General features: G+C 46.3%; 1 protein-coding gene across 16 annotated transcripts in view; it reads left to right on the top strand.

The window, feature by feature from the left end:
* Positions 1 to 14,936, top strand: part of AFDN (afadin, adherens junction formation factor) — a 1,598,291-nt gene that overhangs the window by 1,419,304 nt on the left and 164,051 nt on the right. For all 16 annotated transcript variants that reach the window (XM_085611917.1, XM_085611916.1, XM_085611915.1 and 13 more), the window contains one exon: positions 9,931 to 10,068. In XM_085611917.1, coding sequence (XP_085468043.1) covers positions 9,931 to 10,068 — 138 coding nt within the window. The remainder of the gene's footprint in view (positions 1 to 9,930; positions 10,069 to 14,936) is intronic.

Below are 14,936 nucleotides of genomic sequence, written 5' to 3'. Positions count from 1 at the left end.
CTAGGGTTAAGGACATCCTTTCAGTGCCCTAGTTTTGTGCAGCAGAGGTCAGTGTCTTGCATGGCTCTGCTTTTCTGGCACGTAAAGTCGTGTGCAGAACTGATGTCAGCATGCGAGGGCGGCCTCTAAGTAGCTGCCTCGACGTCACCCTGGCGACCACGATGCCAACGACGAACGCGGAGCCGTCCGACACCACCTTCCGATGCGCAGAGGTACTGCGGATAAAAAAGCTTTCCGGATCCAATCTGACGCTTGGGGGTTATTCTGAGGTAAGGACTCTATAACTTACTAATGTTTCTTACAGATATATCGTTACCGAAGGTAAGTAACTTGTGCTTTACTGCTGAAGGGATTGCATAATTCATAAGTCATTCCAAAGGGTTGATTTGAAACACGTTCTTAGAGGTTCGTTTATGTGAGGAATTAGTATATTGTGAAACTTCTAGAAACAAAGTATTTGATAAGGGGGAACCAAAGTATGTGATAGGGGGTAACGGCGTATACACTTTGTGCTGCAAGTTGGTTTCCTATTTGCTTTTATTGAGGCGCACTCATAATTCACTAAGTGTAGCATTGGCACAGAGATCAAATGTGTAACATGCACTAGTTTGTTGATTGTGCATTGCAATATAGAAGTAAACTTACATTTTCGCTTTTCCCATTCTGTTTATTTTCACCAAGTATCCATATGAAAATCATAATAGAAGCACTAATGATAAACTGAAACTAATTAATAAAAAGCTCAGTGGCTCAATAGATATATTTTAGGTTGTTTAAACCATTGAGAGAGGCAACACTTGAAGTAGATTGCTGTTACATGTACCCGACTAAAGTGTTTTTGTTGAAGAGTCTAGTTCCTTTGCTCCTGGTATCTCTTGTGAGACCAAAGGCAACGGGGTGAAATGAAAGGTCTGATACTATTCGCAAACAGCAGAGCCATGGCATATGCAACATTTTTACAGAATTCTGCAAAACATTATTTCCTTATTATTAGTTTTCAGTGCTGTGTTGCTCCTACTTTAATAAAATATCTTTCCTTTTCTTGCCAGTAAAAGGGAGTGCTAGTAGATGGCACAGTGGTAGCATAGTGCTTCATTAGTGTTGCTTCATCAGTGCTCGGAGGGCATTACTCTGCCTCCAAGCAACGATCAGTGTGGGAGACTTTCAGCTGGGAAGAAGACAATGTCTCCTTCCTCTGGAAGGGAGATAATGTCTCCTTTTTAGCAGGGTCATTTTAAGGATTTTGGGGGCCCCTTTTCGGAACAGCTTTAATTTATGATCCAATTTCAGCTCTTTCATGTCCTCTTTGGCCAGGTCGCTGACAGTCCACAGCCGCTTATTAAGGGATAGTGGCTTGCGTTTTAAATATTGTAACACAGCAGCTCACTTATATTACTGCAAATAATATCTGTGACAGCCGCCCATTTCTCATATGTGAGGTGCTGTATTGATATAAAGTTAAAAAATGATGGCTGTTGTATGAAACAAAATTTCTCTACAAAATGTCTGTAATAGACCCTCACACAACACCCACATTAAAAACAAGTTAAGGGAAAACGGCATTTAAAACACTCTGTTTAAGAATAATTAAAGGTCATCAGGGCAAGACTCTCAATAGAACAGAATTGGACCTATCAGGTGCTCCCCTGAAAGGCTGGGACCATGGGCCAGATCCACTATGCCCATGCCTTAAAACTTCTCTGCTTTTTAGTTATACCTGGCCCTAGTGAATCACTACAGACCAAAATCCTCCAGCATAGATCCACCTGCTAAACACTGGGGTGGGGAGGGCGTCCCACCAAGGCTGGGGCAAGCGCCTCTAAACTCCCCTCTGCTCCCACCCCCTAAATAAAAGAATAAGGAAGAAAGTGCTACAATTCTTCTTGTTCTTGGTTTCTGGAGGTGGGTAAAGTTGAGGTGTAAAAATATGTTTTAAGGTTCAGGGATGGGTGCAGTTTAGGGGTGTTGAGTGTTTTTTAAGGGACAGGGATGGATAGTATTTAGGGGTAGTAAAGGGTCAGTGTATTAAAAGCATCCAAAGTAGTTGGTCGACAAAATAAAAGATATAAATAAGAAATAATGTCCCCTGAAGTAAAGTACTGAAACAAATTCCTCAGACAAAACATTTCTGTAAGACCTGCAACCATTGTATTTACACCTTAAAAAATAGGCATACATAAGCCAATTTCGAAAAAAAACCATTCTATGATTTATTTTAATGAAAAGGTAAATGACATTCATTCTGAAAATGTCCATTAAACAATTAGATGAAATAGTTTCCCGGTATTGGTATTCCATAAAATTGTTTTGCTATGAAATCACATACAACCATGGCCAGGCAAGGGTGCCATGCTCTGTGTGCCTCTGAAACCAAGCTGCACCCAACTGACGAGCCCTAACAAGGGCGTACCGGTATTGGGTTTCTTGTGCCCCGTTTCAGTCTGGGCTCGACTCTTCCTGTTCGAGCAGAATCAAGGCTGACTTCACTCTGGCTGGTTCTACTCTGAGGTGCCATTGTTGGTAAAACAAAAAGTGGACTGAAAGCTTCACTGAGTAGGTACCAGAGGGGAGGGTGAGATTAATGCAAACATCCCACCCATCATCATTTGTATCCCCCCACCCACGACCAGAGGCCGGAAAGCCAAAAAGACACTGTGCGAAATAAGAAAAAACAATAAAGAAGCAGTGGGACAGCCTACCCTGACATTGGACCATGTCTCCACACCAAATTGGCTCCAACTCCAGCAGTCTTTCTGCTCCAACCAGCAAATTGGGTGTTTTTTTTGGAGGGGGGCAGGAAGCCCACTAGAAACCATGGAAATAATGTTTAAAAAGAAGAGGTGGAGCAGGCCATCTCGGCATCCGGCCATGTTCTCATCCCAAAACAGCCCAATGGCCTTTCTGCTGTCTCCCCCCAGAGGGAGGGCAGAAAATGCACTAGACACCAGGGAAAAATGGTTAGGAAAAAAAGGCTTCCAAATGTAAGCCAATGTGTATTACAAAGAACACATTTTGCAAAACTGCCCTCTGAATCACATGATAGTATGCGTAATCTCAGATTCGGAGTTGTACACATAGCCACTATTCCAAACCTCAGTATCTTGGTCACATTTCAGAAACATGGGGTACATATGGCCAGTTGCTGAATTCAGATTTTTTAAAATAAATATATAGCTTTCTGTGTGTTTCTCACCAGTTTTCACCTCGTTAAACTGCAAGTAAGTAGAAACAACATACTTGATAAATTTTGTGGAAAAAGTGTCATGAAGTATTCAGTGCGAGGTGCCTCAAACATCAAAAAAGTGCTCATCACAGGAAGGGGGGGGGGGGGGGTACTTGATTTCCTTCATACAGTAATGATCTATCTCCGATTCCTTTCGGATTGCTGGCTGAAATATCTGCCCTGTCAGACACCACAGTGTGTTCTACACTCAGTTTTCCCTGTCTGTTTTAGGAATTTGATTGAAGACACTTTCCAGAGTATGTAATATTCCCCTTTATTATAGTGGTGTTGTAGCTAAAAGGGCCTTCGTTGGATAATAATCTCTGAACCTGTATTTTATGCTGTTGATTAAATATTGTACTCCTGGTGTTTTATGATAAATGTCCACTTATTTAGTGTCCTTTACTTCAAACACTTTCTTTCTGCCACTTTGTTTGACTTACAAATCTAGAAGTAGCCAACTATATATGGGCAGTTTTGCTTAAGAAAATAAGTACAGGTAAAATATTTGCACATTTGTCATCAGTTATTTCCAAATATCTACAACGTAAAGCTTGTCATTATTTCCTTCCACTCTCACCCCTTTGTGTGAGAATAATTAAAGGTTATTTAATTATGGATGCCAAAAAGTTTATTAAGTACTGTAAAAGTGGTCACTTAGGGGCTTATTTATGAGTACCCTGTGTCACATTTGCACCACATAAAGCGGTACATGCGGGACGCAGGGCTCTCACAAAGATTTATGAAGACACGCAAAGCTACTCTGCATGGCTTTGCGTGGCCTAATAAATTATGAGTATGGCGACGCAAATCGCTGTGTCACCTTAATATGCACCCGGGAGGCATTCCATGGGTGTTGTACTGGATTTTCCTACTCAACACCAATGGAATTTGATACTGCCTCCCGAGGTGAGGTGGAATGAGGAGAAATAACTTAATTTCTCCTAGTTTTTTTTTCCTCTTTCAATGTGTACTGCATTCTGCAGCACTCATACAAAAGGGGAAATTCCTCTTAGGATTGTTTTTGTGCAGGAAAGTGCCCCTTCCTGCACAAAAGCAATCCTGCCTGCAAGTTGTGGCATTCTTGCACCATGGTGCAAGGGTGCCTGCATTGGCATTAGGCTGCCGAAACTGCACCAGCGCAGGCAGAAAGGACAGGAATGCACAATATTGCTTAAATCTGGTGCATTCCTTCCCTTTCACTTTGTCATACGGCAGTACAGCAAGTTGCCTAGCAGCGCTATCCTACTCCAATTTGCCATAAATGAGGCCCTAAAAGTGTTGGTGATCAGCAAACAAATGCATTATTCTACGTGTGTTGTCATTTAATGCCTTATACTCTCAGTACACAATTATATATCTGATGGAGACTTCTAGCTGCAGATTCCTTACCTTTGAATTTCCCAGGTGACAGGCTGGATCCGGAAACTTTTGCTATGCAATACCCCTTGCGCGCGACGTCCTGTGGCTCCATTCGGCTCTACATGCGTCGGCGTTAACGTCAGATCTTTTCTTTCTGCGCCACTTAAGTGCCGATCCAGGAAGAGCTACTCCTCTGCCACTTTTTGGTCGGCTTTTTCTCGACTTTTGTCGAATTTTGGGATTTTTTTCCTACTTTGTGTGTGAGGGATGTCTTCAAGGAAGACAGGTTTCAAGACGTGCAGGACTTGTTTCTGCATGATGTCAGTCACCGATCACCAGCACGTATGTCTTTGGTATCTTGAGCAGGACCACGATACGCAGCCAAGGTCGGACTGTCGGGCCATGGCTCCGAAGACCTTGAGGGAGCGGGCGATAAAGCTACTCACAGCCTGGCAGTCAACACCGTCCAGCGAGACTGTGGGAGGTCCCGATTGAAGAAGAGGAGGTCACGGGACCACTCTCGGAGCTCTTGGTCCTCTTCCTCCCACACGAGGTCCTGGGGACACTCTGGGAAGAGGCATAAGAAGAAAAAAGAAGTCCAAGCGGACTTCATCTTCACCTCAACTGGCGTCCGTCGTTGAGAGAGGTAAGGAGCACCGATGCTCTAGGGACGGTTCCGCGAAGCCAGAGTCGACTATGTGTCTCCCTCCTTTTCCAGGAGCCAGAGTGACTCCCGCTCAAATAAGAGTTTTACAAGGCCATGCGCTGCATATTTGAGCGGACGACCTTGCTGGTGAGGCATCGCGTCCCGTGAGATCGGAAGGGGCCCCATTGGGTTCGACACTGGTGGGGCCTCAGCGATCCGGACCCAGTTCGACGCCGGTCATGCCATCGCGACCTTCCCCAGCGTTGGATCTGTGTCTGTGACGTCACCAAGGCCCATCCGTGGTGTAAGCCCCATCTTCATCCCCGACGACCCGGAGCCGTAATGATGTCGATCGACGCTGATTCCAACGTCGACAGAACCAAATAGGTTCTATGTTGTCGCCTGGGCACTTTGAAGATTTGTTAGTCTCAGGAGAAGATTGGGAGGGGTCTGGGGACCCTCTTGAAACCCAGTAAGTCTCTGAGGAGAATTTGGACTGGTATGGGGAACTTGGGGAGGCCAGTGGACTGGATACTTTCTCAGATACTGGTATGCTCTCTCCGGCAACAGTGGCTATGGAGGAGGAGACATCCTAAGCCATGGTGGTTAAGAGGGCAGCCGAGGTCCCTGGACTGGAGCTGCCCTCGATGCAGGTCAGGGCAAATCTCCTGACTGAGGTGCTTCATCCTGGGGCTTCCACCTCAGAACCCCTTTTGCCCTTTAATGAGGCACTTACGGACATCCTTCTAGGAACATGGTCCAAACCTAGCACAGGGGCTCCTGTGAATAGGACAATTGCACGCCGCCATCGCCTACCTCCAGACGACGCAAAGTTCCTCAGCTAACACCCCACCCCAGAGAGTTTGGTGGTGCAGGTCTCTACGTCCCAAGGTGCATTCACTTCCGCCCCTCCGCATAGGGAATCCAAGAGGCTGGATTAATTCGGAAATAAGTAGTTTTTTTCCTCCAGCCTGGAATTGCGATCAGTGAATACCGCATGTTGATTGGGCCGTTTCTCCCATTCCCTTTTGGAGACAGTTGTGTAAGTGCTACCACAAGTCCATAAGGAAGCCCGGGCTGTGCTCTCCCAAGCTGTCATGGATGGGAGAGATGCAGTAAAATTCACCATACGGTGTTGTGTAGATATGACTGATTCCCTGGGCAGATTAATTTCAACTATGGTGGCCTTGAGGCACCACGCCTGGCTTAGAACAACTGGCTTCTCGGGCGATGTCCAAGACAATCTGTTGGATATGTCCTTTGTTGGAACCTGCCTTTTTGGGGGGAAAAAAGGCTCGCCCTGGTTAGGTTCAAGAACTCTCGATCTACGGCCAGATCCTTGGGCCTCTCCTCCACCACCCGTGGGCATTCTTCCTTTCGCGGCAACGGAAGGGGTTTCGAGGCATGTCAGGCCTATCCCAGCCACCGTCCCACACAGACTGCCCAAGCCGTGCGAGGATGTGAATGTGGTGCACCCTCAATGGAGGCCAGAAGTCGTCGACCACGCTGCCCCCAGTAGCCGCAGCCTCCAAGCACTCCTAGGCTGTTTCTGCAGGATCACCCTACTCCAGTTGGTGGGAGAATTTGTCACGATCTCCCTCACTGGAGATCCATAACATCAGATAGGTGGGTCTTGCAGATAGTCCTGGAGGGCTGCTCTCTACCTTTTCTTTCTTTTCCGCCTCCTATTCTGCCAAATCAGGAATGGCTGACGGATGATCATTTAAAGTTGCTCCAAGAGGAAGTTACAGCACTCTTAGCCAGGGGAGGTATAGAAAGGGTCCCAGTTTCAGAAGTAGGCAGTGACTGTTATACCCGCTGTTTTCTGATTCCGGAAAGAGCAAGAGGCTACGGCCCATTTTGGATCTTCAGACCGTCCATCTCTTCCTCAAAAAGGAGAAATTCAAAATGCTCACTCTGGCTCATGTTTTGTCTGCCCCACGCCAAGAAGACTGGATGGTAGTGTTGGACATTCAGGATGTGTATTTTCACATCCCCAATCTGCCGGGCCATAGGTGTTACTTGCATTTCAAGGTAGGCCGCAAGTACTTTGTTTACCGTGCTCCCCTTCGGCCTTACCTGTGCTCTTCGGGTGTTTGTTCACCAAGGGGATGGCTGGGGTCGCAGCTCATCTGCGCAGGTTAGGGGTGTCGTTCTTCCCCTATCTCGACTACTGGCTGTTGATGGCGTCCTCACCCCAGACATCGTCTCCCACCTTCATACTACAGCGAACCTCCTGCATTCGCTGGGATTCTCAATAAACTTACCAAAGTCTCACCTGACTCCTTCTCAGACACTGCGTTTCATCTGAGCTGTTCTGGACACAGTGCAGTTTTGGGCCTATCCTCCCGAGCAGCGAGTCCAAGATATTCAGACTAGGATTCCGATATTTCAGCCTCTGTCCTGAATTTCGGTGAGAGTGACTGAGTATGTTGGGTCTCATGGCCTCCTGCATCCTGTTGGTAAGTCAAGCCTGGTGGCGTATGCGGGCTCTGCAGTGGGACAACATCGGAGAAATCTCACTGACGGGGTTCAGGTCTCAGAAGGAACTGCAAAAGATCTGCAGTGGTGGTTGACTAACCACGATTGGGTCAACGGCAGACCCGTCTCCCTTCCCCAATCAAATCTCACAGTTGTGACAGATGTGTTACTTCTTGGATGGGATGGCCACCTGGGAGAGGTGGAGATCAGGGGATACTGGTCTCTGGCGGAGTCAAGGCTCCACATAAATTTGTTGGAGCACCGAGTGATTCGGTTGGCATTGAAATCATTTCTTCCCTCTGTCAAGGGGAAGTTAATGCAGGTGTTCAGCGACACCACCACCACCACCATGTTGTACTACAGCAAACAGGGCGGTATGGGGTCGTGGACCCTTTGTCGAGAGGCTCTTCGTCTCTGGACATGGCTTTAACAGCAGGGCATAACTCTGGTGGTTCAACACCTGGCAGGTTCTTTGAACGCCAAGGCGGACAAACTCAGGCGTCGATGCCTAGCAGATCACAAATGGCATCTCCAGTTGAAGGTGGCGCAAGGTCTCTTTCAGCAGTGGAGAGAACCTTGGTTAGATTAGTTCGCCTCTGAAGAGAATGCGCAGTGTCAGCTGTACTGTGTGCTGGAGTTTCCAAGGCGGCTATCGCTCGACAAGACTTTTCGTTGCGAGTGGAACTCCGGCCTTTTGTACACCTTTCCGCCCATACCACTCCTGCCCAGGGTTCTGAAGAAGATCAGGAGCGACCGGGCCCAAGTCATTTTTGTGGCTCCGAACTGGGCAAGGAGAGTGTGATATCCAGAGCTTCCGATATTGAGTATTGATCCTCCGATCAGGCTGCCCCTTCGGGAAGATCACCTGTTGCAAAAGCAGGGGAGGGTCCTCCACCTGAACCTGGCAACTCTGCGCCTCCATGCGTGGGGATTGACCGGGGACAGGTGATAGCGTTTGACCTTCCTTCTGAAGTCTGTACCATTAATCTGGATGCCAGGCAGCCAAAACAGCCTTCTTAGTGGCGATTACATCTGCCCGGAGGGTGAATGAGTTGCAGGCTTTATCTTGCTCGCTTCCTTAGCTTATGTCCTTTCCAGACATGGTGGTGGTTTTACCAGGGCATCCTTGTTGCCAAAGGTTATGACCCCATTCTATCTGGATCAGTCCATCACTTTGCCCACCTTCTTTGCTCCCCCGCATCCCTCTAAGGAAGAGGAGCATCTCCACCGGCTGGACCCAAAAAGAGCATTGTCATTCTACATTGACCGCACAAAAGAGTTCCAGGTGGATGACTAACTCTTTGTGGGATACGTGGAAGCAAAGAAGGGAAGAGCAGTTCAGAAAAGGACCTTCTCTCACTGGGCCGTTATCTGCATCAAGATCTGTTCTACCTTGGCAAAGAAGCAGCCCCCTGAGAGATTAAGAGCCCATTCCACCAGGGGAAAAGCAGCGACTATGGCCATGTCTTGGATTTTCCCAGTCCAAGACATCTGTCAGGCAGCATAGTGGGCATTTTTGCACATATTCGCAAATCATTACTGCCTTGATGGTCAGGTGCGCAGGGACGGACATTTTGCCCGCTCAGACCCGCATGACTTTTTAGTTTAGGTGGTGAGTCCGCAACCAATTGCCGGTTTGGTATGGCTCGGGTCTCTGATTCAAAGGTAAGGAATCTGCAGCTAGAAGTCTCTATCAGATGAACAAGTTACTTACCTTCGGTAACGCATTATCTATTAGAGGCTCTATCTAGCTGCAGATTTCTTACAGCCCCACCCATGCCTCCCCACTTTGCGGACTGATATTATAGGACTATGGTTGTTTCCCCCTTTCAGAGCCCTAGTTTTGCGCACGACTAAATCAGTTACTTTGTGGCTCTGTGCTTCTGGTGTGGGAAAAATGAAAAGTACTGACGTCCGCGTGCCTGGGTGGTGCCTATATAGGCACCATGATGTCATATAACCAATGCTGAACGTGAACGATGTCACGCGTAGCCGTATGGAGCCACCCGACGTCGCGGTCAAGAGGTATTGCTCAGCAAAAGTTTTGGGATCCAGCCTGATGCCTGGGAAATTCAAAGGTAAGGAATCTGCAGCTAGATAGTCTCTACCAGATAAGGCGTTATCGAAGGTAAGCAACTTGTTCTTCGGCTCTTATTGAGCAAAAGTTATTTTAATGTTTTGACGTGATTCATGACTTTTAAAAAAAATCCTTAATTAGTTACAGGATGAGGAGCACAGGAGACAGCAGCAGTTAGAAGAAATGCGCCAAAGGGAAGCAGAAGAACGGCAAGCCAGACAAGAAGAGGAACGTAGACGTCAAGAGGAGGAGCGAATTAAGAGGGAGGCTGAAGACAAGGTTGGGCCCCTAAATATAATTAACCTTTCATTGTCTTACCTCTGTTTCAAAGAAATTTGGTCACAGCTGGACCAAGATGAGTTTTCTTCTCTCTCTTTGTTTAGTATGCTTAGTCAAAAGGAAAGAGCAATGAAACGGGCTATGTTTACCAGAATTTAGCCATGTTGCTTTGTCAAGTTTCTCCACTTGTTTTAAATATGATTTAAAATTATTGTAACCTGTTTTTGTTAATTTCATATAAACTAGCAAATGTATACTTCTAAGCCACATATAAACATATCATATTTGACACATCTTATAAGCCTTTGAGAAGTGTTATAACATTATCTACATTGCCTCCTTTTATGCATGTCCTACATATTGTAGCAACAGAGGATACTTGTAGTTTAAAGCTTTGAGTAAACTTTAGCGTCATTTTGTCAGCTCACGTTCACGAATTCTTTTTTAGTGCTAGGTTATCAAAGTGTACAGCTAGTTTAGAGTCTGCTAGGGACAGATACATCAATAGAAGAAGTATTTTTTTTTCATGCCTTTCAAAATCCTAAATTGTGGGACATCTGTCTGAGGTGTAGTGGATAGTTGTTCCAAGGTTTTGCACACATTATAAATGTCGGTCTGCAGCATTGGGCACACAAGAAGTGTGGGGAGTGACAATGAAATTGAGGCAAAACAGTTGTAAGGCAACGTATATACTACTTCATGAGAACATGCTTTTTGAGCAAGGGTAGATGAGAAAGAATGTGTGTGAGTGAGAATTTTTGGACGCCCAAAGTTGGTGTAGGCTATATTTGAAGATGCGCAAGTGAATTCTGAAGTTGGAGGCTTACTAATTTTCATGGGCAACATGTGGAAGTTTTGCAACTTCGATATGTTGCTCTATTGGTGTTCATTTATCAGCTTTCTTGTTTCATTTGATTAAAGGTAATTGACCTAAAATGTTTTCCTGGTCAAACTGCTGTACGACCAACCTAAAGCCAGAGTGTGCATTAACGGCCACACAATGCAGAAATTCAGCGTACTAAGGGGCTTGCGTCAAGGGTGTCCTGTCTCACCTGTGTTGTTTGCCCTGGCTATAGAGGTCTTGGTGGCATGGGTGCAGGTGAATGCGCAGGCGTGAGTCTGGCCCGGAAGTTAGGGTGTGAACAAATGCATCTCACTGTACGCCGATGACAAATTGCTATATTTGGCTTAATTGTATCACTCTTTGGATAGACAGCGAAATATCTTCCACATATTCGGGGACCGCTCTGGTTTTGCTATAAACTGGGAGAAATCACGACTGTCCCAATTGGGGGGGGTTGAGGGGGGGTAATGCACTTGGGGAACGACACTCGCCCTGCTGCTGCGGATAGAGAGGTCTCAGTTCTATACGTCTGTCTTCATCTCGATCAAAGTCGTCAGGTAAGTCGAAGAAAAAAACACAAGAATTCTAAGCAGGATTCGGCCATTAACTTTCTCCTGAGAAGGTGAAAAGGCAGCACCTTTTGTCTCCTATATCGAAGAGTTCTGTGACGCCATGCTCTGACTCATCGAATCCTTGCCGACTCCTTCATGCACGCCTTTGGGCCTCATGGAGCCGAGGGGCCCTCCGTCTGGAATATCCCCTGCAGTTTCGCCCCCAGTGTCAGTTGGACCTGCCAAGCCCATCATGGGGTCGCCTCTGGTTCCAGTTCCGATTTCAGCACCACAGTCCACAATGGTTCCTGAAATGCAGTTGCCGACCCCATCAATGCTAGGAGACAAGGTTCCTGTTGTGCTCTCTGACTCTGAGTTGGTCCCGGTTCGACCTCAAAGGAGGCTGCACCCAGCCACTGTCAGGGCGCCACTTTCTCCACTTAACCTGGTGCGCGAATGCGCTTGTCCCAGTAGCATGGCAGCAATACATAAATATCCTCAAAGGTATGGGTAAAAAGATGAGGCTTATAGTCACTGCAGTCCAGCTTTGCTAATTCGGTTTTCGGCATAGTCAGTATTAGTCTGTTTGTGCCAATCCTTATCATTATTCATGGGGACAAGTGCATTCACTCTTTCAAGTCGATCTAAATGGAGGGAGCCTCAATATCTATTGGACCCACCCAGGGTTCGGGAAACATCGATACAGGCTCATAGTTGTAAACATGCTATTTCATTTGCTTTTATTGGGATAATTGCAGCAGACAGACTCGGTCTGCTGATCTTTTCATCATTGGACCACATATTGAGGGAAACCGACCTGTCTTTTTATTAGCCTTGAAAAAGCCCCAGGCCTGAGCTCTCCTCAAGGGGCGAAACTTGTTAGCTGGCTCAATCTCTCAAACACTAGTACCTAAAATAAATTATCATGATTTTAATACAGACATCTCATTTTCTATATTAAATATCAGGTATTTATCTATTTGAAAACTATATGCAGTACTATAAACTGTCTACCCTATCCTTGGCTGCGCTCAACCCTGGAAACTGGATGGTGGCATTTGACATGCAGGATGCATATATCCATTTCTCATATGTTTCATACTAAATCAGTAAAACTGTTTATTTGCACAACATAAACATCAAAACTGTGCGAGACTGTCTCCACGCACACCATCAGGATATGTTTGGCCTAAGTCCTGGGTAGCTCACAGTGCACCTTTGGACCTCTAAACCTTACAAGGTGCCAGAGGGCATGTGCAACCTCAGAACATGACAACTCTAACTCCCCAAGGAAATCGTGGAAACCTATCAGTCACTTTTATTTGTAATTCCTGCATGCCCAAAGGGGGACACAAGAAATACTTGAATTGGCATTTCAATCATTTATTGAAGCATTCTGAAATACGTGCGCTGCAATGATTAAAAGAAGGAAAAGCTTAATCCGCATTACTAGATTTGTAAATAAGATTAACAATTCAACCATCATGCTATTATCTTGATTAAGCCTACAAGTATAATCATATCTATACTCCTACTTAGCGCTCCCTAATCTAGTTGGTTTAGGGAGTGCAAATCTGCCAGTATACCTCAGGGTGATCTATCTCCCAGTTACCTGCGGGTGCGTTTCATCTGGGTGCTCGTTCTTGTGTAGAGCATGTCAGGATTTGAACTTCTCATATCAACGTTGGTGCACTGGAAAGGTTCCCGACTTTTTCTGTTAGTTTTCGGTTCTAGCAGTTTCTGGCTTGTCCAAGGTAAGGGCAACCCTTTCCGGTAGCCACGGTGCTGTGGACAGTATAACACCAGAGCAGACTGTGCCTTCCAGAAGGAGTCCCAAAGAGGAAAAGCCCTAAAGGAGAAAAAACTCTTAGGCAGGTGGAGAATCCTGGAAATGAAAAAGGAGACCAAAGTAGAAGACCAGGGAAGGGGCCAAAAGAGTTTAGCAAAGAACCAAGCCAGAAGACGGGACACTCCAGGGCAAAAGGCTCCAAGGAAACAGGAACAGAAAGTGCCAACAGGGACGAAGAATCACCAGACGAGAGCAATATTCTCCAGCAGGAGCGAGGACACACAAGCAGGAGCAAGGAGTGTTGCAATGCAAGGAAATGAAGGAATCAGCCCCATATATACCCATAGACAGGAAGTGATAAAACACTCGCCATCTTGGATAGGGAAGAAGTGATAAAAAAGGTTGCCATCTTTGCAAGATGTAACAAAACCCTTTCCAAAGCCTTCTGGGAGTAAGAATGTGGAATCATGGGAAGAAGACCAGCAGGAAGTTGACCCCCATGTAGTAGAATGGCTATTCAGAACATTATAAAATGTATTCACCAGACCTGAGGTAAGGACTACAAAGTTTTATAATTGGTAGCAGGCTGCCGTCTGGCTCTGCGGCGTGTCCACAGGGGAAAAGACATCATGGGTAGTAACACGGTCGGCTGCGGTATGTATGAGAGCATTGCAGGGCATACCTGCAACGTTCTAATAACAATATTGGTAGACTGCGCCGCACGGTGACGTAAGGCGCAACGCGCAGAATCACGATCCGTGGCGGTATGTAGGAGGACGCCGCAGATTGTACAACAGCCCTCTGCATAACAGGGCAGGCTATCCGCCTTCTCAGGAAGGTAAACAGGATTCAGCTAGGCTGGAATTCCAGCATGGTGCTACCTCAACTGTGACAGCAAATTGTGTCTGTGTTTAAACAAAGGATTAGTGTTTTTTATGTAATAAACTTCGCCCGTGTTATCATACCGGAGCCCCAGTAAGGTCATCATTATTGATTCTACCCTTGCAGGGCTGTCGCCGGGCGGACAACAACAAACATAAACATTTTGTGCAGTGAACTTAAGCCTGGTACAGAATGTTCAAGGCCCTGATAATATGCCCATGAAGAAGTGTAAATATAAACAGGTCTATTTCAGAGAACACTATCCTATATGTGCGCGCATGCAAATGTGTGTTAACAGTCAACGTTTAAGACAGATGTCATCTTTGGGGTTCAATGTGCCAAAGTCACACCTGACTCCTCGAACGCTTCCCTCCATCTGCGCCCTCCATCTGCGCCATTCTGGACACGGTTTGTTTTTTTTGCTTTCCCCCCTGAAAAGAGTCAAGGACATTCTGAAAGAAACACGTTGGTTATACATTCCTTACCTTAGAATTACCCCCAGGCGTCAGACTGGATCCGTAAAGTTTTTCGACAGCAGTACCTCTGTGTGTCGGAAGGTGGCTTCGGTCGGCTCCGTGTCCGGCGTTGTGGTTGCTGAGATGACGTCGCGATAGCTACTTGGACGCATCCCTTGCACGCTGACGTCCGTTCTTTCTTTTTCCACGCCAGCCAGCGCAAATCTGGAGAGAGCGGTACCTCCAGTCACTTTTTGACTGACTTTGTTGACTTCTTTTCTTGAATCCATCGACTTCTGGTGCATGATGGATGCCCGGTGTCAAGGCCTGCTGTTCTTTTACCTGAC

The sequence above is a fragment of the Triturus cristatus genome, chromosome 6 (assembly GCF_964204655.1).
Source record: "Triturus cristatus chromosome 6, aTriCri1.1, whole genome shotgun sequence".
Classification (NCBI taxonomy): Eukaryota; Metazoa; Chordata; class Amphibia; order Caudata; family Salamandridae; genus Triturus; species Triturus cristatus.
This window is presented reverse-complemented; position numbering and strand designations above follow the sequence as displayed.